This window comes from Thunnus maccoyii, chromosome 23 (assembly GCF_910596095.1).
Source record: "Thunnus maccoyii chromosome 23, fThuMac1.1, whole genome shotgun sequence".
Taxonomy (NCBI): domain Eukaryota; kingdom Metazoa; phylum Chordata; class Actinopteri; order Scombriformes; family Scombridae; genus Thunnus; species Thunnus maccoyii.
The window spans coordinates 12,261,894-12,286,227 of record NC_056555.1 but is presented as its reverse complement, the minus strand read 5'-3'; the positions used below and the strand labels follow the sequence as shown (position 1 = coordinate 12,286,227).

The window sequence follows — 24,334 nt, the reverse complement described above, 5'->3', positions numbered from 1 at the left end:
AGTCACTAGATGTCATCCCCTAGGGCAACTTTTGCGGCAATCCATCCAATAGTTGTTGGAATATTTCAGTCTGGACCAAAGTGGTGGACAATTTTACTAAAATGTGGGGAAAACAATGTAAAAAAATCACAAAGTAATCTGCTATAAGTCATATACAGTGAGGCATAATAAGCAGGATCCAGTATTCATTTGTATGTGCAGTAGTGCTGATGTTTGAAAGGATGATGGATTGCCATCATAAAGTAAAAATATATCTAAGAAGATATATATTCACACCTCATTTGCAAAATTAACATTTTTCATTAACTAGTAAATGATGTGCCTGTTGTCAATGTATGCATCCATCAATCTATAGATCATTTAAGATGGGACCTAAAAATTAATCTGCAAAGTCATCACTCTCCAAGCTCAACAGGTCACCCTCAGTTTTTTTTTTTCAAAAGCACAACCACCAATCTACACATTTGCAAAACATTCCTTTATTATAAATAAATCTCCTTTTTGTATAAAAACTGGCATGCTTCAACCATGGCATTTTACAGTTTCACAACCCAAGGCTACAACCCAGTTAGCCAAGACAGCAGGAGGAAACACACTCATCTCATTATGCAAGGGCGATCCATCAGACAACGGTGAGACAAGAATGAAAAAATCGTCACGACCACAAAAATACTTACAAGTAGAGAATAACAACAAACATGTTTGAGTCTCATAGATTTTCTCTTACATTTCTCTTTTTAAATATCTTTTTAAAATGTTATCTGTTAAATCTCTTTCCTGGCCCCACCTTTGCCCTTTTAGATATAATGTCTACATGATTTCTGAGTGTTTTTATTTATTTTTTTCTTCTCTTTTTTCTTCTTTTTTTTTGTAAGTTTTAATAGTTACTCTGTCCACCACAGTGTCCTATGGTATGTCACATTTTTCATGTTGTCTCTTTTTTTTTCTTTTTTTTTTTAAAACAGGTAAGTTCATGGTAGGACCAATGAGCTGTGAGCAGCAGGAAAGCAGGCACACTGACTGGCTGTTTTTATGTGGTCCCACCTCTCTGTGGTTTGATGCGGAACAATACAAAATGTCTCATGCTTGGATTCCATTGGGCGCTCTGTCTGTCCGCCAATTCTTCAGCCGATTGGCTAAGAACGACGGCTCCTTCTTTTTGCTTGGCCCTGCCCCAAGACACGCCTCCTCTCCCGTCCAATACCCCTCTCGAATCTTCTGTGGTCCCTTCAGATGGCATGATTGCTGTAGCTGACATATGTCGTCTTAGTTGATGAAGCTACGTGAATACGGAGAGGGAGAAAGAGGGAAGGGAGGGTGGAGGTATATAAAGATGAGTAGTGATGGGAAGTACAGGTGGAGTAGAAAGATGATGATAAAAAAAGACAGACCAAGTGTGTGAGAGTGAAAAACAAGTGATGTGAAAAGGGACAAAAAAGGATGAGAAGGAAAATAAAAGAGACACATTGGAGGAATGGAGGGGGAGGGGAGGAGGAAAAGAAACAGAGGAAAGAGCAGTTAAGAGCAGATTTTGCTAGAGACGGTCATGTAACTGTGTCACATCCACAGTCCACCTGAGTTGTTGGGGCTTTTTGTCAAACCCATTATGTCTTGTGTCCCCTCAAGCGTTCCATGGTAAATGTCAATGTTTTTGCAGCAACCGCAGGCCTCTAACTGCGCTATTGTTATACTCTGATGCTTTCATACAACCCTTTTATTTGTATTTTTTTTTCTCTCTTTCACTTGCCATCACACCGCTGGAAAAATGGAAAGAGGTGCGATTCTTTTCCGTTTATTTCAGACTTGAATAATGTCCAAAGGTTTTATTGATATTTTCTGAAGAGCATTTGTAAGCAAAATATCATGTAACTAAAAAATCAGAGACTCTTAAACATGCATTCTGCCCCTCGCTGTTAAATACATGCCTGCTCCATACACACCTTGTTAATTTGCTAACTTTTTGCAAAGTGAAGTGGGTGAGGAGATGACAAAACACTGCAACTGCTAGTCATATGAATGAACTGTGACCAGCTCCCTTCACTGATGCTAATAAAGTGCTGACAGGAAAACACTGTTTGCCTTCACAGCTCTGTAACCTGTTACACACCTGCATACAGTGTTATAAGCAGGCACAAAATTACATGCACACACACACACACACACAACTATCATGATAAGTACACACACACACACCAGAGGACACCCGAGTCCACGTGTAGATTGCTGGAGACCAAAACATGCATGCACGTACACACACATACACAGATAATCATGCATGAACACACACCTAGGCACGCATGCTCATGCATGCACACACACACACACACACACACACACACACACACACACACACACACACACAAACATTCCTGTCATTCCATCCACAGATTGCTGACATAGGGGAACCAGCTTAACACAAACTAGAGCTTTGAAGTAGATGTAACATGGATGTGGATGCACGTCGCTGTCAGAGCTCATGTGAAAATACACCAGGCTTTTTAAAAACTGTCACTGTTGCATCCGTTTGGCAGTGCAAAAAAGTCAGGCGTGAAATTAATTTTCAAATTGAAGTTAAACTCAATTTAATTAAAGCAAAACAACTGTATATCTAAGCATTAATGTACACAAGGGAAAACATCTGTTTTGTGGTGCTACCCCATCATGACACACAAATAAAGTGAAAATATAGTGGGGTGTACTTGATTGAGAGACCGAATACGGTTACACTGCATCATAATTAAACATACATGCTGCCAATTCACTACTATTCAGTTTTAACCTCTCCAGAAATTGTGTATTATTGTGCATGAGTGTTATATGTTTATATGTATAATAATAAAATGTTATTATGCTCAAACTAGTTGATGTTTTTCAATTAAAGTAAGCTCTATAGTGATTCCTACCAACTTAAACAGCACACCCATGCCCATATACACATTATAGTGCACAACAAAACTTTTGTTATTGTTTTTTTTTTCTTTTTTCCTTTTAAATCACATTACTAAACCTTACTAACTTTTAGTCTGCTAGCTCTCATATACTTGAGTTTTGGTATTCTGCAATAAAAATATGAGTTTTAATATGAAATAAAGTTGCAGGTGAAAGCAGCAAATTACTGAGTATACCTTTAGGACTTTTTGTTATATATCTGATGAAATAGTTTTATATTGTTTATTATATGTATAATTATAAAACTTTGGTGTTCTCTTACTCACTGTTGGTCTCCATGCTCTCACACAGTTCAGTCTTCACCTCTCCGTTGGGCCGGTCTCCTCCCTTCTGTGTCAGTTTCCCCGACATGGTGGCAGCTGTCACAATGGCCTGTATCATCACGCATCCATTCAGAAATCCATGAATTGTAAATGAATACTATTCACATGGTATGAGCCTATTTAGGTTTTCTTACTCAGTTCTAGTCCCATTTCTCAGTATTGTTAAATTTATCATCCTCACTGCAATCAGTATACATCACATTTAGAAAGTCATTCGACTTGGAAAATGTTACATAATCACATGAGACTATGATTATTTCACCATGCAAACTAATTCACCTTGAAGCTGCGTTTTCGTTTGGGTACATTCTGCTCGGGGTGGAAGAGGATGATGTAGACCTTGGGCATGTAGAGCATTCCCAGAGACACCGAGGCAGACAGGTTGAGAGAGATGGTCAGGGTGGTGGTTTGGATATACATCTAGAAAAGAGAGAAGAGACGGAGGGAAAAAGAAAAAGAGAGTCATTTATCACATTTCAAGTTGTCAGAGTTAGTCTGGGTAATCGTCCAACTATAGAATATGTCTGACGTGGGAGAGAGGAGGACAGATGGGAAGACAGGAAGTAAAGGATGATCTAACAAGGGCAAAATTAGCAGAAAATTTTCTGTGTTGACGGCTACAACGAGACACAGGCAGGTACATCAAACTGTATATGAAATGATGGCACCAATAAAGTTGCTTAATTGTCTGTGTGCTCCAGAGAGCTCATCTCTTTGTCTAAGAATCTGAAATAATCCTACGCACTTTTTGAGCTGGCTGATCCACCAGATGGGTGTGGTTTATTGCATCAGCACATTTCAGACAGCTCTGGGTTAGCTGGCTGAGACAGAAATTACACTAAATTGACTTTCAGACATGTTTTGCTGAGTGTTTGAGTATCTAATGGCGGAGATTTAGCCTAGAGGGAAACTTGCTTGAGTAGAAAAAGTTTTTTGTTTTTGTTTTTGTTTTTTTTTTGAGAAATTGAGCTGTTGGTGAACTGCAGTTTCCCTCTCAAAAAATGTCATTGTGATTCTGCATTTATTCAGTTGGGAGTGAGCTGAATGACAAGCAGACAGATACTGTCTTAAGCCTCTTTCACACATAGTTCCCAGTAAATTAATAGGATAACCTTTCAGGCACCGCTAGTGATGTTCACTATTTATACATGCAGCTACATTCAGGAAAATTTCCGTCTTGCGCCTTTTCACACATAACATAGCAATGCTGGAATAGATGGGTGGCAGGGTTAGTGAAAATATACAGTGAGCAGACTGAGGGACAGATATCATGACACCTACTGTAGGCAGACAGTCAAAATTGTTATGTACTCTCGACTAAATTAGACTATTTTATTAGACCACATCAAATCTGCCAAGTAAGCTGGAGGACAGATAATGAAACACTAAGACAGTCAAGCAACACACACACACACACGCGCACACACACATATACACACTGCAGTGGACTGAGCACTAGTCCTCAGGTCCTTAGTGAGTTTCAGAGAGTAGTTTGGAGGAGGACAGACGTAATGACAGGCTTCACCCACACCCCTGACACAGCTGACAAGCTCTCAAGACATAGGGCTTATCAGGCGAGCACTGTCTACGGTTTATAGAGAGAGACAGATAGAGGAGAGGAGGGAAAATGAGGGAAAGAATAGTATAAATGGAAGGAGGAAGCCAGGGAGGGAAAGTTATACAAAGACTTGGAGCGAGAAGAAAGGAAGGGAAGAAATGTGAAACAAAAATAGATGTTATAGGACGGGGCAGGGGAGAAAAGAAGAGAAGAATTTGACTCGTGGAGACATTGATCAATTGAGAAAGAGAGTGAGAGAAACTGCAGTAACGTGACATTGTCAAAAAGTACACAGACACACTGATTGAGGCAGTGCTGGCAACTACAGCTTGACAAGAAGCAGAGAGTAGAACAGAGGGAAAGTCAAGCTGCACTATTAACTCTGCACAGCTTGGACCGACAGTTTCTGAACATCACACTGGGGCTGCAGTTTTACTTGGGGTAATGTTTTATCCACCACTGTTGACTTAATCCCTCTATTCCAGACAGCTATCTTCTTTATGTTACCTGCTTTTTTTACAAGCTAACATGAATTACAAACTTCTGCAGTGAATTAGAAGAAATGTACATACATAAAATATCAACTAGATATCTGCAACTATAGAAACATCAGGTGATAGCATTCTTGAGGGAGTAACAATAATAATAATTTTGGGACAGAGTTTAGGGCAGCATATGCTCAATTTTCACTTTTTAATTTGCTGATTTAATTAAGAATTTATTGTAGTCTGTAAATATGCCTCTAGAAAATCTTTCATTTGGAGAACACATTGGTCTATTTGGTAAAAACTGGAAATTGTAAATGGACATAACAATAAATAAAGCGGATGTGACCTGAGGATTCTCAATCAATAATAGCCCTGAGCTAACTGAATATGAAGACACTGGGTAAGACTGTGTTTAACCAGACCAGAAATTCATAGTATTATGCTCTACAAATAAAACAGTCATAATAAGCCGTCACAGTGAAAGAATTTTTACGAAAACTGAATATTATGATAATATATCACTTTAAATGGGCAAAAATAACTAAATCATCACTCTTGCTCTTGAGACTGAGACTCACAGACACGGATACACATTTGTACTTGTATAATTGTGAGGACCTTCCTTACAAGAATACAAGTTCAGGAATCTAATCCTAATTCTAAATACGTAAAACACAAATACCAAGAACCCTCAAACAGATCTTTGAAAAAGCCAGAAAGTCCTCCCCTACCAAAAATATCCAAACTCTCAAGGTCTCAAACTCAACTTCGTCCTCATAAATGTAGGGCCTTCACCCTAGTCCCAGTCCCTCAGGTTTTCACACCTGAGTCTTCATCCGTGGATCGGGCGTACACGTGTCCTCTTCCACAGAGCCCATCATGTTGCATCGCCATGTTTCTACAGTGGCCCAGAACGGACAAACCAAACACTGGCTCTAAAGAGGGCCTACAGTCACCGTAGGTTCTCCTACATTATTGGAAGAGGAGGGGGAGAGGTATTCATTTGGTTGCAATCTGCAACCTCAACGCTAGATGCCACTAAATTTTACACACTGTTCCTTTAAAGAGTAATGGGTGATCAATACCCTATTACTCCTCCGATGTCGACACTTCTGTTCTTCCCTCCACTGCTACACACGTGGACCAAGGAGAGCCAGATCCCAACCTCCTGACAATCTGAGGATAACGGAACCATCAATTCTGTCCCATCGTTAGACTCACGTGATGCAGTTCAGTGAAAAAAGACGGATAAAATATACATCTTATCGCTTATGAGAGCGACTCTCATGTAAGGGCTGATATCTGGACAGACTCAGTTATGAAAATGTGTGTTATTTGATGCTAAATGCTGATGCTTTGATATTAGATGCTTATATTTGATGCTACATAATATAGTTTGTATGCTACATGCTTATGTTGTGATGTTAAATGCTTTGTGAGAGCTCCACTTTGTTAAGCTGTGTTGTTCCGGTTGATTTGACTGTAGATTCAGTTCTACCTTTGTGGTGATTTCATCCAGATAGACTTTGCATGTCTTTCTCTCCTTCTTACTCTGACTAACATACACACACATGCAGCAGAGTGAGCACCCACAGTTCACGCTCAACTCAGGCCGGGGGTTTTCATTCCTCCCACACCACACACACACATGCACATATCTGCCTGAAGGTGTAAGTTGATAACTATGACAATAGCCAAAGGGAAAGCAGGGTGCAGAGCCAATAAATTGGAGGCAAATAGACAAACACACAGAAACACAAACCCCTAAAGACAAACTGCAGTATGTAGGTGTTTTTCATTTACTATTAATAATATATCCTGCACATAACAGTATACAAACAGTACCTGTATGTATAGACTTTGCATGTATTTTCTTTCTCTGGATGATATTCCTATCATTGCATTACAGAGTGTGTTGACTAGGGGTAAAGAGCTCCACTTGCAGCTCCTATACAGGCTCTGAAAGCAGTTAACAATCCACTCCCATCTGCTGACTTTCACCTTGACCACAAGATCACACACACATACACACAAAGAACAGACACAACGCTGAACTTTACAGTTGTCTGAGACAGATCGCCAATTAAGCGAGAGGGAAAAGATCATGAGAGAGATGCAAGAGGGAATCTGTGGATCTTCTTTTTCATATTTCCTGCCAACAAATTGCACTGTACTGATACAAGGATCAGTAAGTGGTTGTATCAGAAAGGAACAGATGGAGACAGGAAAACATGTTCTCAGAAGGAGAGAAAGAGGAGTGAAAATGAGATGGAGTAAAAAAGATTGGATGAAGAGGAGAGTGAAAATGGAATACTACAGAAAGTAAAGGCAGAATAACAGTGGAAATGAGAAAACGAGAGGAAAAGAGAGATTCCCTTAAGCAGTGAACTTGTTCTTATCAAAACAGCATCGAGTTTGCTGATAGCCGCTTCCATTACATCTAGCCTTTGGTTCAAAGTTGTGGCTTCCAGCTGTTGTTTACACAAAGACACACACACATACACACACATACACACAATGAAGATTGAAAACTCTCCTTCTCCACCACCTTGCCTGTCCACAGATAATGGCTAAAATGTAAGCATCAGTCGAAGCACTCTATTATCCCAAAAGTCAGACTCGGAAAGTAGACGATTAGCTACGGATGGCTGCATACAATGTGTTCCCTTAAGGTTTAAAACATTTACAGACGCAGTATCTTTGGTCTATGATAGGAAGAGATCCAGACAGAGAAAGGGTGAGGGGATAGAGTGATGGCTAATGTGTTTTTAACACCTGGGGAGAGAAAAGGAAGAGGTAAAGGATTGAAAAAAAAAACTGAAAGAGGAGAGAAATGTACACTAGAGTTTTTGGACAAATATTTAGCTTTTTGTTGCTCTTACTTTCATTCTTACGGTTAAAGAAAGTGATGCTTTTGTAAATTGTTGGTTGGTGTCAGGAAGTGAAATTAGCAGCGCTGCACTGATTACACAGGAGTGTTTTATTGTTTATCTTCATCTTCATATTTCATCTCTCGGGGACTTGTTCTATTTTCTGCTCATAAGGAAATTGCTCATCTAAGGATTTTTGTCTGCTGGACACCTTGTTATTTTTCAATTAGTGCTTAAAGGATAAGCCCACTGTTGTTCAGCTTTATTACAATGTTGATCACCATCATTTATCACTGCACATAGCAGAACTTTGCTGAGAGCTTTTTATTTTCCCGAGCAACTTAAAATGTAACCACTGTATATTCTGCATGAGCAGAATCTGAAAGAGGATCCATACTGAGCATATTTGCGAAAAATTAGCTTGTCCAGGTTAACGTTTTCTTCACTGTGACAATGATTACTGAGTTTGTTGCTCCCCTCAGATCTCGTAAGCCACAAAAAGCGTAAAGGGAGTTTATGGAAGCAGTTTTTAATATGAATTTAGTTTGAGCCAGTGTAGCATATTTGAAACTGCTGTGATGATCCCACATTACTCTGACTGTGGTGGCTGTTTTGGTTGGTTGCCAGGGTGACAGCAGCGCATGGAGGATGCACTGAACATTATCAGGCTCATGCTTGGAAAAGACAGGAAGAGAAACACTCTGCTGCAGATGGGAAGGTTTCGAGTCAGCTGAGCTGGTTTGGTTTGCCAGATGTATCCAGGTGTCAGCGAGGCCTGGGCCTGAGAGATGAGAGAGCAGGATGCCAAAACAAGATACAGATTTGGGTTAAAAGGAGCAGGGCGTAGGGGAGTTGATAACTGTGTTGATGCAAAGCTTACAGATACACCTCTATTATCAGATGATGTTATTAATACATTTGGAGATCGTATATTTCTGGTATATTTGACCAGATATGATCATGAGATTTGTTTTCTCACAACAGTCATAATTTATGGTATTGTTCAACATTAAACAGCACATATCTAGGACGATTTAAACAGAGTAATATAAGCCATTCATGACAAATAGGTTTTCTGAAAGGGGAGACTTTTGGAGGGAAAGAGTCTGTATCTGACCAGTCTGTAGATGGAGGAGTGGAGTGTGTCTGATGGACAGAGGATTCTTCTAGCAATAGTCCTGGTTTCTGCTTTCTGGTATTTACTACATTTCTTCCTTGTTCAATTTCAGACACGTGTCCTGGTGCCACTTTTTATCCACAACACGGAGGTGGATGCGATAGGCTTGTCAGTTTTGAAAAAAAGCAATGAAAAAGTAGGACTTATAGGCCTTAAACCAACTATGTGTGTAAAAGTCGTATTTGTGCTGCTCTCTTGGTCATGTTTCTCTTTATATATATATATGAGTCATCTGCACTGGCAGCCAACATTGCCACACTGAATGTAAAGCTTTAATATAATAGCTGCTTTAGGATGTAATTCCTGGGAGACATGACTGATCCTGACAGACAGGCAGAATGGTAGTTAGGCCACCCATCAATAAGTTAAGTGTAGAGAGAGAAAACCCATATGATAGCTGATGCTGATACTGTCGATGTCTATTCTGGGTCGACTTGGCTGCACTATAAATGGCAGTCTGAAATAGAACGTACAGCTTCTGGACACTAGATCAGCAGCCAATTAATTAGCCTATCCTCTTGCAGACACTGCAATTTCCACACAATGATTTCTACAGAAGGGAGACATATGTGACACGCACACATTAAGTTAAGACCTAAAACTTATTCTATCAATAAAGAAAAACATTATCATGGATGCTGTGCACCATTTGTGGGCTCCTTATCTTCTCCAATACACCTTTTACCAAAACTTTAGCTTTCTGAGGACCTACATTCACTGCCAAACAATGGCAGTAACAGTGAGGTAGCAATGGTGTTTATCACTGCTTTTGAAACCGAGTTGTAGGGGATTTATTTAGGCATTACGCAGTGAAATGTGCAACACTTGAAGCAGTTGGAATGGCTGTATGCGCACGCACAGACAAGCATGTATTCATTTAAACTTGAATGAGAAGCGTGAGCAGAGAAACTCACATCAAACACACAAATCCCGGCTTCTCGTGCTTGATGAGCCAAGACACAAAGCATTCTCGGTCATTACACTACTTCTGTGATTATTGCATTTCCTTTCAAACGTACCACAGAGTAAGACAAGGGTGGTGAAATCAAAGAGCTCTGGCCAGTAGCATTCCCAACGTTGCCTGACATCAGAGAGGGCGAGGGAGATAGAAAGATGGAGAAAGAGAGACAGATGGTGTGACTGTGAAAAACAGTGTGTGTAAGTGGGAGAGAGGATAAATGAGGAAATAAAAGAAAGAAAATCAAGAAAAAAGAAAGCAGTCGCTGACAGGAAGTAGAAGTGGACAGAACAGAGAGAGGGAGATAAAGAGAAATGCAGCAATGACAAAGCAGTGCAGAAGGACGGGGACTGAACTGAGGAACAAAGACTTGTATCACGCCGCAAATTTCTCTAAAATCTTGATAGGAAGAAGTTTCACATTGGAAGAACATCTGCCCTTCACTTTGGACACTGCTGCAAAGAGTCGCCGGGCATTTGCATAAACTTGAACTCGCGCTCAACTTTCTGCTGTCGCGGAGTCGCTGACATCTCTCGCCAGACGTCCCTCTGCTCTCTATTGCTTCTTGTCTCTCTGCTCTCATTTGAAATAAATGGCTACTGGCTGCTTTGCTTCATGTCTCGAGTCAGCATGAGAGCAAAAAAAAAAGAGAGATTGGGTATAAGAAAAATAGGAGGAGAAGAAAAGCATCGCGCATGACATCTTCTATACCCAAAGACGCTTTCTATCCTTCCATCTCCTCGTCATTCCCTCGCTGTAACACAGTGATCGAGCTATCTTTAATGATTGGCTGGCACTCTGCGCCGCACTCCAAACTCCCTTTGAAAGGTTTTCCTCTTTCCTTGCTCCCATTTTTTTTTTTCTTCGCTTCTCTATGTCTGCCTCTTAGTCTCTCCAAACTCTCTCTGATTCTATCTTTCCGCCCTCTCAACCCTCCTTTCTCTATTTGTCTAGCGTATCTCTCCATCATTCTCTGCATGATTAAACATGCTACCGTCTGCACATGCTGATAATGAGTTTAGGTGTCCTTGATAACAGAACCTTTTTATGAGTGGGCGACTTTACAGACTGCCTTAGGGTCTTATGCTAACTTCACACTCACATTTAGAAGTCAAAATCTCCTGGTTGTGTGTGTGTGTGTGTGTGTGTGTGTGAGTCTTTCAGTGTGTCTAATTGACACCTCCTGTTCCTCTCCACTCACACCATGGGACCACTCATCATTTTAATCACCAGAGCCACAGGAGGGTGAGGAGGTTTTATTTTTATTTAATTTGAAAAATGGGACCAGTTGTGACCGAACCAGTGTCTTTTTTTCTGATTTATCTGAGTAATCCAACACGTCAGACTTAAGTTTTAAGTGTTTCTAGATTTAAGATTCTACCTTTTATTCATTTTTACTTGCTGCAACCTGAGTTTCATTATTCATTTCATTTACCTGATGCTGTTCTCTTGAGCAACTTTCTAGTGGGCAGTGAAACGCATCACCACGCATGGATCACCACAATAATAAGTTGCTTAGCATTACAGCTTTGCGATGGACAACAAAAGACCTGAAGAACTGGGAGTGTTTGTTAGTCATGCCAGTTTTATAATGTCTTAGTGATCTATCTATCCATCCATGTAACAGAAGGACACGTATTCAAATGTCAATGTCAATATTTCACTATGTATCACAATGTAATTATGCTTCACTCTGTTAAAGTATTTATTCCTGCATCCATCATCCATCTATGTGAAATAGATTTTACTGCCAACCGCACTAAAAGCTGGAAGAGAAAAATGCTCACAGTTTGTAACCTGATGCGCCAGATGGTTTGTTACACAGAACTATCTGAGAAGTCGTCCTTGGAAACTGTTTGGAAAAGTGCTGCCACTTTCAAAAGATACTTGGCAGGTGATTGGATGAACCATCTGTCTATCACTGTCTTAGCTTGCAAGGCGGCCAGATTCATGAGATCACGCGAGAGTCCTCGTAGGGCGCCGACTGGTCTGAAGCACCGATGGTTCGGACACAAGCGCATAACTTGAAGCCCGACGAGATGGAATCCAGCTGCCTCTCAAGGTTACATAGTTTGGGCGTCTTGAAATAATCTCAAAAACGGCCACAATGGAGAGTAACAACTAGACAATGGTTACACCAGTTACAGCAAGTGTTCAGGTCAAACCACCAGCTGTGCCAGTTGAGAAGGGTATCATTTAGGAACCCATTTTTGCTCAAAAATGACTTCAAGGCGAGAGGAGTAGGTGGCTTTTAAAATTCGTATGCATGAAAAAGTTAACATTTGTAGTTTTTTATTCTCAATTTTTCATGATGTTTTTTTTTTTATTGACAGCTTGTTAAATCTCCAATTTGGACTTTTCCACAACGCCCATCACACACATTTTTCCAATATGTCACTGTGATGAAAAGCTCTTTAAAAAAAGCTCTGATGTAGGATTCTCCGCCATAATATTTTAACTTTGTGTCAGTGCAGCTTAATGGGCCCAAGCGTGGTCACTGTTGTCCACAAGTGCCTCATTATCTTCTATAAAAACAGCGCTTAGAGACATTTTTTTCTCCATCTAATCCATACTGGTCTAAGGTCTGTCTGTGTGTCATGTAACAGTGCCCGGGGTATTTCTTAAAGTATTGTTACATCTGTGTTTGCTCTGCCACAGCTTGTTAGTGTAGCTCTTACTGACTTGCAGATCTGTACGGGGTTTGGCCACTAGTATCAAGTCAAACAAATTTTGAGTTGTGCATAGAGGTCTCATTGTAATGCATGCTGTGAGAGTGGCCCCGTTGTGAAAGGCTTGCTCTCTCTTTCTCTCTCTCTCTCCTAACTGGCATGATAGTAGCCCGCTGTGCACAGCTCCAGCCAATTAAAATACCCAGCAAGGACTTACATGGTGCATCATCAGTCAGCAGACTGCTGTCTAACTTGTAGGAAAAAATGTGTCACACCACCGGCATGTAAAACGGATCTCTGCTTTTCTGTCATGGATGTTAAATGTGCCTATTTCAGAGGCTGATGTTATGCAATCTTGACAGAAATTGGTTTGGAAATGATACTAAACACTTTCCGACAGTAGTACTGAGTTGCACTACATACAGTAGTCCCAACCCTATTTTGTAATTCTGATGAAATTAATAAATGAAGCAAAAATGAAGCTAATAAAATCATTATTTTGTGGCCAGTACTCTCATAAATCTCTGCCTCTTTTAATTCTGTTTTGGTTCAAAACAGTCCTCAACCTCCTCCAGTTCAACCTTGTTTTAAAATTACAAACTGCTGGTGAAGGAAATGTCACCAGTCCCCCCCGGCCTTACAAAGTCAGCAACATATTGCACCCCACAACTCTTTGTTGGCTAGACTTTTTTATTGCTAATTCAAACCCGAATGCTTCCTGACACTTTTAGTGAGTGAGCTCCAAAATTGTCAAGCCAACTATTTCCCATTCATTGCCAGCCACTGGATGCCAGGTTATTGCGTCTGCACAGCAACAGCTTGAAATGCAGCAAACTTTAAATTTCTCTTGGGACCAGCAGGATCAGCGGTACAAGCACTAATTAAATTGGGATATCTACAATGGCATCATTTATCAATTTTTCAATGTTTTTCATTGTGCCTAAATTATCCTCCTCATGGTTAATTAATACTGCACGATTTGCTTTAAATGCAACACATTTGCATTCACGTGTTCTACAGTTTTTTCAGTTAATAGACTGTAAAAAATAATCAGAATTCAAAGGTTATGTATCTTGAAATATTAATAGGCACAAAAAGAGACTCATCACAACTAGTTAATCAGCTGCAATGCCTGTGTTGAGGCTTTAGCTTCTTATTTATTTGATATTTTTTGCTTTGTCATGCAGTATTTCTACGGTCTTATATATGTGGGGATGATGGCAGCTACAGTGGAGGTAGAAAACAACAGCTAACCTGATGTTTGTTATTCTAGTGTTGTTACAGAGATGTAAGTGTGATGGAAATGCTGCACCAGGCCTTGAAAGGGACTGTTGTTGAGAAGTTTGGATTTATAGTGCTCTTAGCTCGACTTTGCTCTATTGCTCCCCTGAGGAGAGTTTCTCTGTGTATGTGTGTTGGGTTGTCACTGAATGTGTGTTGCTTCCACTATGTGAACGTAGAGCACGCTTGTGTGTATGCATATGTTTTGTGTGTGTGTGTGTGTGTGTGTGTGTGTGTTTGCGTGTGTGACTGCGAGCGTCTCCACGTGAGGTCCCCCTTGGGCGTCCCCCTCATCCTTCAACTTCTCACTGTTTGATGTCAGGATCTGACACTCGCTGTCTGTCTCTCCCCATTTTCAGTCAAACGACCAAATCCCACCAGAATCCTGCAAAAGATTGCAAAACCCATTCCTTAAAAAATGAATGAAAGGTTTTCTTTTTTTTTTTTTTTCCCCCCCACACAGACTGTTGAAGATAATCACCCCAAGGATTGGTAAATTCTGTCAGAATAAAGACGACATGAAATCTAAATCCAGCGGAGGAAGGAAACATTTTTCAGATGTGATCTGCTCTCTGTATGTGTTCCATTGATCCCTGTGCAATGCTAGGAGTTATAAGTGTACGTGTATGGGAATATTGAAAAATTTTTGTTACATTGCATTTAAATTAACTGTCAATAAGCTTTAGGTTTCTAACTCATACCTAGAAAATAACAACCTGGTGGTACAAATTAGATCAGTTGAATTAGATCAGTGAAATTTTCTCATAATCACTGGTGCAGGAATGTCATATTTACATAATCTACACTTATTTTAGAGGATGTGGGACTTTGTTGTACTTATTGTCACATTCCTCTCCTCTAGGATGTCGCATTACTGATTCTTGTGGATGTGGTAAGAATCGAATTTAACATCTGTGATGAGAAGTAGCTACTTCACAAAAGAAGCAACCTACCCGCTTTTCCCTTAAAGCACTCCAAAAATTACCATAATCTATACTGTATGTTTCTGATTAAATGATCATCCTGGTTTAATAATGCTGTGCCATATATAGGGTAATCCAATCAGGTGCTGTGTACTTGTAGTGTAACGAGAGGCTTTAAACAGTCCCTTCAATCATTCACTGTGTGATTGCTATGATTGCTGAAAGGCAATTTTAACTAATTTCAACTTTTTGAATTTCAACAATTTTGTGTAATTCTCACAAAAGTTCCATTAAAATGGTCTAACCCAAAGAGTTATTTGAAAAGTAAATTTTACAAATGACTGCCAATTTTCTTCTTTTGGGGCCGCGAAGTAAAAACACAACCTGATAGGTTTCATTTAGGGCAAAATGTCCCCTGTGGATGCATAAATCCTGGCTGCCTGTTTTAACCAATGTAACAGCTGATGCTCAAGTAATCGCATGCTGAATGAAGGGGCAGTTTAATTTTGTACTTCGCTTCCTTTACTTAGAAGAAAACAAGTTGAGATGTTGTTCAATTAGCAGACAGCATTTGGATTGCCGACCACTTAACTTTAGTGTTCAATGTACATTGGGTTAAGAAATTAAGTAATTAATTTATATAGTAAACCAATTTTTATTTAACCAGTTAACTATTTACTTGTCTGTCTTTCTGAGACTTATATCATTATCTAAAGCTCTCATATTTTTAAAGACAGCTGTTTAGTCTTACTGTAATATAGTACACATATCACGGATATATGGGCTGTTAAAAAGGCTGTGACATGTTCTCCATCACTCTGTCAGTCTCTCTTTGTATCTCCCTGTCAGTGTTTCAGTTTCATTCTTCCTCATCTTTGGTTTACATTTACATCTCTATTACTTGCCTCACTCTCTCTTCTTCATCTTAAGCTTTTGATGGTTCTGTATATCCCACCCTCCTCTGCCTCTCCGTCTGCTATTAGTTGTTAATGTCGCTCTCACTCTACACTCCCACACTCTGCTTCATTATTTCTTTGCTGCGTTATTGCCTTGCATGTTCACTCTTATCGCCTCCTTTTCTTCTCCTCTAGCTCCCTTTTTCCTTCTTTTGTCCTCCATCTTTTTCGTCATTGTTTCAGTCCCCTCTTTCTCATCATGTCGCCTTACTCTCTCCACCTGTCTCTCCCAACCTCTTCAGATTACTGCAGATTGATAACCGACGGTTACTCCCGGTAAGGGTCTGGGCGGTCAACGGTTCTCCACCGGGACCACAGTCGCAGCCATAAATCTGTCTGAAGACGGTGAGCAGTGACACTCTGTGTGTATATGTGTGTGTGTGTGTGTGTGTTGTGACAGGGCAGAGAAAGATTTGTGAGGCAGAGAGATAGATTGTGTGTGTTCTATATATACTCCTGAGGATCTAACGCAATCACGGGGAAAGGGAAAAAAAATGAGGAATGTTACTCAAAGTGAGTCCATTTTCCATTCTTCACGTCTTAAAGGGGCTATTTTGAGGTTAGGACCCTTGGGTCTCACATTGGACTAAGGTTAGATAGTGTGTGTGTGTGTGTGTGCGCGAAAGAGAGAGAATGGGAATGTGAAATAATTTCAATGGGAGGCCTCGAGAGACACAAATGTATGTATGTATGTATGAATAGCCGCTTCAACGACTGAAATTGCAGATTCATACTGTTCAGAACACGCAGCTCTGTCCCTCCATTACGACACTGCAGAATGCATTCTGTTCCCACGCTTAGCCTGTACAGTATACCTCATTGTTTCACTCTGTACTTACTAATGTAGACCAAAATGTTCTTATCCATGTGTCAGAATGGAAAGATTTCCATAAAAAAAAGGCAAATTTACCAAAGGACTGAGGACGGCTGCTCTACACTAATCTCAGGTTTTAACTGCACATGATGCGAAAATCTCCTACATTGATATACAAACATAACTCACAAACAAAAAAACTGACAGACTCAAATACATCTGTGAGCTACTGGTCCACACATGTTGACACAAGAACAAACATATCAAAAGAGCACATGCTGTTAAAAACACACACACACTCACTTGCACACGCACATAGTGAGAGGGTTTGTGGGAAGCAGCAGGGTGGATGCTTCTTCCTCAGTTGGAGGCAGGATATAACAAGCTGCCCATATTTAAGACATCTTAAAAAAACAGGAGAGGTGGTTCAGAGAGAGAAAGAAAGAGATGCAAGAGAAGAAAGGAAAAAAAGGAAGAGAAAAAAGAAAGATGGTCCTTTGCTCATAGTGTCAGGCAAAGGAGTGATGCGAGAGACACAGAGAGAGGTAGCAGGAGAGAAGATGTACCCTGTGGTTAGGGCTTTACAACAAGCAGAGAGGCAGAGGGAAGCACAAAAGCATGTACGCACACACACAACCTTTCCCATTTCTGCAGGGTGCAGCAGAAGCTGTTTGGAGCCGGCAGCCTCTGCGTGGTAGCATGACCTATTTCAAAACAATACTTCCTTGGTCGGTGATGGTTAAGAATCCCTCTCTCCCTCTTTCTTGATATATCGCTCGCATTCTTATTCTGTGTCTCACTATATGTCCCTATCTCTCGCTGTAACTTTCCCTTTCAATTTTTATCTCTCTCGCTTTGTTTCTCCTCCTCTGTCTTTTCCCCTCCTCTCTCTGTCTCTGTCTGCCTGCTGTGACTCAGAGCCATGTTGAGTATTCAGGGGAGAGGAGTGTGAGGGACAGGACATGAGCAATGGGGAGGGATGAGAGAGGAAGGGTGTCGGGGCAGAAAGGAAGCATAGGAGAAGCACAGGAGAAGGTGGTGTGGAAGGGACTAAAAAATTTAAGTACATGAGAGGAAAAGGGAAGCACATGAATGAATCCAAAATATACTAATATCCATATAGTTACACTGCAGTGGTCATGGTGTTTTTGAATTTAAATTGTTATGTGTAGCTGACAGCATACAGAAAGAAAATTAGGTCTCAGTGTTACATTTGCAGGGATTTTATTCACCGCAGAAGCTATGAAGGAATACTGTATTTCTTTAGGTGGAAAGTAATGCATTGTAATCCTTGTTACATGAGCTCAGACTGTGCCCTTTAATGGGCTTTATAGGCTTCACCACTCTATTCTGATCTCACTGTACCACACAGAAAGATCCCTGCTTCTATAGCTTGTAAAACCTGACCTGGAGAGAGGCAGGCTGACGGCCTTCTCACTTATAAAAGGTTGAGACAGTATCTCAAACACACACCCAGGGTTGGCCATGGGCAGGAACAAGGAAAATGACAACAAGTGGAAGTTATAATGATGCACAGAGATGTTGACTGTGTAAACAGTAGTATGATAAAAAAAAATAAAAAAATCTTAACTCAAGGTCAACTTACTAGCTCTTTCCAGAGGACTGATGGACATGAGGCAACAACGGTAGGGAACAACATCAGCTGTCCTTCAACACCAGACCAAAACTCATCATCATCAACCAGGAGTGGACGGCAGCAGAAAGATCAACAAGGCCGTTCACATCTGACCTCACATCGGCTAGGCTGATATATCCACAGATATTAGCTTTTTGCAGATTTATTGTTATTAGTATGGATATCGGTAGAATACTACCAAAAATTGCAATACAGAAATGCCTTACTACGTTTAAGGTCATTTAGAAACAGTGTCTCCATTACAAAGTTTTTACCAGGGAGCGCTGACAAGTTGATTCTTTAACTGTCCAGTTCCATCTCAGTATGTATCTCAGTGACAATTATTTAGAAAAACAAATCTACAATAACCATATCAAGATTATTTGCTTCTGTTATACATTTATGTTGTAAAAAAAATACTATTGGCTGATATATTGTTGTTGGATTTTTAAAATCCCAAATATCAATATCAGCATTGCCTTAAAAATCGAGTATCAGTCGGGTTATATCCTACACTGGTGCGTCCTACCACAGCTACCTTGAAAAGAAACACGGAAAGCACACCAGAGGGAGTCTGATTGAATGCCACCTACAAAATCCAGGCCCTCATACAACAGAAATGCTTTTTTTCAGAGGGGGCTTCATCAAAAGCCCAAATGTCATTAACAAATGAACCTCTGCTGTGAGCATCTCAATACTTTTCAGCATTCCAGAGCAGGCATGGGACATAAACAATGTAACCGTGTGGGGCACAGTTATTGACCTACAAGGACATCTGATGGTTAAGGTGTGCTCATGCTTAGTATATAAGTTATATAAGACTGAAACTAATTTTGATTAATCATGCACAAATTAGTACAGCCTTTTAATTCTTATATAAGGATACGGCTAATATTGAAGAATGATTGGACAGAATATGATGGCCCTTTGACAGACAGCAAAGTTAATGAAAATGTGAGTCATAATGTGAGTCTATCTATGTCGCAGTAGCTCCCCCCTCCTCCTCCCCCCCTTCTGAAACCAAAACCTACATCACTGTAGCCCCCTCTCCCTCCCCCCTTCTGAAACCAAACCTATGCCCTTGGTAGAATTCTCCTCATTAAAGCCCCATCAGCGAGTCACATCATTACCTGTTTATTCCTTTCACTCCTCTCTCTCCTCCCTCTCTTCTGCTCTCTCTGTTAGCCAGCCAGCTGCCACACACTCCAGAGGATATTCCAATTAGAAACAACACACACAGACACACAAATGTGCACTGGTGGATATTCCAATTAAATACAACACACCAGACAAACACACTCAAACACAAATACACATACAGTCGCTGGTGGACATTCTAATTAGCTGAATAAACATGGCATGGATGCTGCTCAGCCCATCCACTAAGACAGGATGCCTCAGTGTGTCACATAACACGCATACATAACACAGGTATGCACACACAGACATATGACACATGCATGGACGCACACATGGAAATACACTTATAGAGACATAAAACACACCCAAATGACTTCTGCAGCCACATGAACACGCTCTAAAGGTGCCATGATGCAAACAGACAATACTTCGGCACAATATATGTGAGATCAGGGACTCACACAACATAATCTGTTACACTGTCACTCACACACAAAGTTAGAGAAAGTGCCAGCAGACTGGATTCATAACAGTAATAATAACTTTAATTTACAGAGCACCATTCAAGGGACCCAAGGGCGCTTTACACATATTGAGGCAGACAAAACAAATAATACAAGAACAGAAAATAATAGTGGCAATAATTGCCAAGGATGACAGAATTAAGTAGAGACCATAGGCCTTGGTAAACAGGTAAGTTTTCAAAGATGCAGCGTTGCAGATCTCTGCCGGGAGAGAGTTCCAAAGGGTTGGGGCTGCCACACTGAAGGCCCTGTCCCTAAAAGTCCGCAGGCTGATGTGGGGGGTGGAGGGTAGACCCCTGTCTGAGGACCACAGATTCCAGGACGGGGTATAGGGGAGGAGGAGGTCTGATAGGTACTGGGGTAAGGGCATAGATGGATTTGTAGATGAGAAGGAGGACTTTGTAGGAGATACAGGACTTGACCAGGAGCCAGTGAAGGTGGATGAGGGTGGGAGTGATGTGCTGCCAGGGCTTTCTGAACATACTGGAGCCTGTCCAGGGCTTTGCTGGGTACCCTAGACAGGACTCCATTGCAATAATCCAGACAGGAGGTGATGAAAGCATGGATGAGGTTCTCTGCCACAGAGTTTGAGAGTGATGGCCAGAGTCTGGAGATGTTTTTGAGGTGGCAGAAAGCAGATCTGGTGATGTATTTGATGTGTGACTGGAATGAGAGGGTAGAGTCCAGAATGACGCCCAGGTTGCGGACTTCTGGGGATGGGCAGATGGAGCAGCCTTCCACATTGAGGAGAAAATCCAACCTTCTGGAGCAGTGCCTTGGGAGACACAACCATGAGCTCTGTTTTGTTGCTATTTAGCTTGAGTAGATTAGATGATATCCAGATTTTTTATTTTGTGTAGGCGATTGACAAGGGACTGTGGAGGAAGCTGAATGGATGGTTTACTGAAATACAGCTGTGTGTCATCAGCATAGCAGTGGAAGCTTAGACTGTGGTGGCAGATGATCTAACCAAGGGGGAACATGTAGATGGTAAAGAGAAAGGGTCTAAGCACAGAGCCTTGGGGCACACCTTGGTTGACTGCGACCGGGGTGAAACTGGAGGGGATGGGAGCTTCTGTCAGGGCAAAGTGAATGAGCAAAATTCTCCTTGTTAGGTTATATTTGTAATAGCCAGGTCTTATTTGCATAAATATGGTAGAATGAAAAAGGTCATTGCTAAAAAAAAGAGAAAGAAAAATAAAATCACTGACTCACTTGAAACTTCCTGCACTATTTGAAAACTCGGTGGTTTCTTGTGGAAAAAAAAAACGAGAGCGAGTAAAGGAAAAACAGTATGAAACATCCAGCAAGAGTATGATTTCCCTGATGTGTGATTAGACGGGATCACTTTGATGTCAGCTTTTTGCCATGCAACAGAGGCAGGCACCCGCCTTGAAAGGAAAATGGGCTGAGACGCAAGGAAAAGGAGGAAATGAAAATAGTCTGACTTAAACACCAAAATATGGAGAGACTATAAAAAGCAAGTATTTTATTAAGGGAGAAGAAGGGAGGATTTAAACCTCCAGTGGACACATACAGTAGGTACACAATTGATACGTAGAAAAGGACAGAATGGGACAGAATATTGACATTTGAGATTGTGAAGCACTCGCAATGACACATCTTGTTTTCTCCTAAAACACACAAACTAAATGCAAGTTCTTTAGAGACGTCAATCAATCATCAATGTGATAGTTTTCTAAACAGCTTGAGGTTTATGATTTGTAGCTCTACTGTGTATGAGTGTGTTTATGTGGATACTGTGAATAACATTGTGTCTGTTTACATATGTCTGTTTACTGCATCTCTATCCACTGTATGAGCACTTTTACAGTATTCAAAGACACACGTGTTTAGCATTGTGATGTTCAACCTATGACATCTGCAATCAATGACCTGCCTTGAATTTCAATTTGTATGAAGTATTTTATTGTTAAAAACAGAATAGTTGCACCATCGAGAAATGGAATCAATAAACCAATGCCGCAATAGCTCTGGTAAATACAATGGTTCTCTTTTTGCACAATCAGATTAGCTGTCTGGTGTGTGTGTGTGTGTTCATGCCTGTCAAACCCTCTGTTTCTAAACTGATATGGTTAAAAGACACATTCTCACAGGCTTTCACATAATCACTTTCATGCATGATTATGATAATAGCTTAAAAACAAGCAATAGCTACCTGTGACCCCACACATGGCCTCAGTGTGGACATGGACAATGAGGAGTTAGAGCAAAAAAGTGATGTTTCCTTCTTTGACTCTTTTATTTGAAGGATTTTTACAGACTTGAGGAGCTTAAAGTATCAAGCCTTTCAAATGAGAAAAGCAAAAGACAAAAAGAATGTGAATTTTTCTTTCTTTTTTATTCATTTAATAATTTTGTGACCCCTGAGATTTTTCTCAAGACACTCCCAGGTTGGGAACCGCTGCTTAAGGAATGTGAATATTATTTCTTTCTCTATTTGTGTATCTGTGCAACACAGTAAAAGCTGCTACTATACAATTTAAAACTAAACCAATAATGTACTATAAATTCATAATGCAACTATAACATTTATTAGATGAACCCTAACACACAGACAACTTCACTACAATGCTACATCTTACTCACATCATATAGCCATCAATAATTGACTAAAGGAAGGAGGAATAAGCTGTACAGTGCAACCCTCTATAAAAACTTGGACCAAGACATAGATCCAGTCAATCAGACAGACAGAAAATCCTCTTGTACTCATGGGAGATTGTCAGGAGATTTAGGAGTCTGAGCCATTAGTATAGCTGCAATTGTAAAACATATCTCCCAGTGCCAAGAGATGCGGTTTGATCTCCCAAACAAAGTTGCAGGGAGGGAGAGAAAGCTTTCTGCCATAGCAATACATGCAAATTTATGACTCAAAAAAGTGATTCCAAAACTTAATAATGCTGCAAACAGGGCTCAGGAGAGTTTAGCCATGCTCACAGAAAGCCCATAAACCACACCATAACAACCCACGTGTCAGTGAATTGTTATCTTATAAAAGATATCACACAAAATATACATACAGCTTCACACAAAATCATCTAAATCCATTGCCCTCTCTCTACGGAGTCAGACACACACACACACACACTCATAGACCAGTGAAACACACAAATTCAACCTGCACTCATCTTTCATAAGATGATGTCCCCAAAGAAAATTGCTTTAAATCCCAAACAGGTCATATACAGGGTAATCCAACGCATAGTTGGGCGGGCTAGCAGACACACACATCATGGTATCATCCTCTTTGCAGACCGAGAAATCCTAAAGATGATGGGGATGAAGTACAGACATCTTCTTATACTCAAACTGCCTTCACAAATAAAATGTCAAAAACAGAGGTTAAAGTATGCAGGTTGGGAAAATAGTAAGCTTGCCATAAAAAAAACTCATAAAAACATACACACTTACCCTCTCTGCAGACTGTGATGTGCCAAAGAAGATGGGTATGAACGCCAGCCAGATGATGCAGGTGGTGTACATGGTAAATCCGATGGGCTTGGCCTCGTTGAAGGTTTCAGGCACGCCTCGCGTCTTGATGGCGTAAACTGTGCACGTCACCATCAGCAGGATGGAGTAACCCAAGGAGCAAATGAGGGACAGGTCCGAGATGTCGCACTTGAGGACGCCACGTGCTGCCGTGGGGTCCTGGGTACGCTGCTCACCGTAGTCCACAACAGTGTGAGGCGGGTCGACCGCGAACCAGACGAAGACGCCCATCAGCTGAACCGAGATGAGGGAGAAGGTGATGACGAGCTGGGAGGCGGGGGAGATGAACCTGGAAAGGAGAGGGTTACTGAGGGTTAGAGGTTTTATTCTGACTGGGACAGCCAATGCTAGAAAATGTGCACTCATAGAAGGGTAGAAAAAATAATATCCCCCAAAGAGTTATAGTTTCACTCACACCCTTGGTGAGGAAACCACCTGCTCCCTCTTTCAAGCTCCCAGACTTAGAGGATGCTCAGAGTAGGGCTGCTCGATTATGGCAAAAGTCATAATCATGATTATTTTGGTCAATATTGAGATCACGATTATATAACATGA

At 40.7% G+C, this 24,334-nt stretch overlaps 1 protein-coding gene across 11 annotated transcripts in view; it reads right to left on the bottom strand.

Annotated features, from left to right (window-relative positions):
* Positions 1-24,334, bottom strand: part of grm8a (glutamate receptor, metabotropic 8a) — a 349,644-nt gene that overhangs the window by 110,801 nt on the left and 214,509 nt on the right. For 4 of the 11 annotated variants that reach the window (XR_006093951.1, XR_006093952.1, XM_042403442.1 and 1 more), the window contains exons 11-13: positions 23,702-24,068; positions 3,552-3,692; positions 3,212-3,321 (exon numbers count right to left, since the gene is read on the bottom strand). Coding sequence is in view for 7 of the 11 variants with exons in the window: in XM_042403442.1 (XP_042259376.1) it covers positions 3,212-3,321; positions 3,552-3,692; positions 23,702-24,068 (618 nt within the window). In the remaining 4 variants the exon portion in view is untranslated. Of the gene's footprint in view, positions 1-457; positions 1,280-3,211; positions 3,322-3,551; positions 3,693-20,305; positions 23,555-23,701; positions 24,069-24,334 lie in introns of those variants that run through there. The other 7 variants (XM_042403440.1, XM_042403446.1, XR_006093954.1 and 4 more) reach the window with 6 other exon arrangements.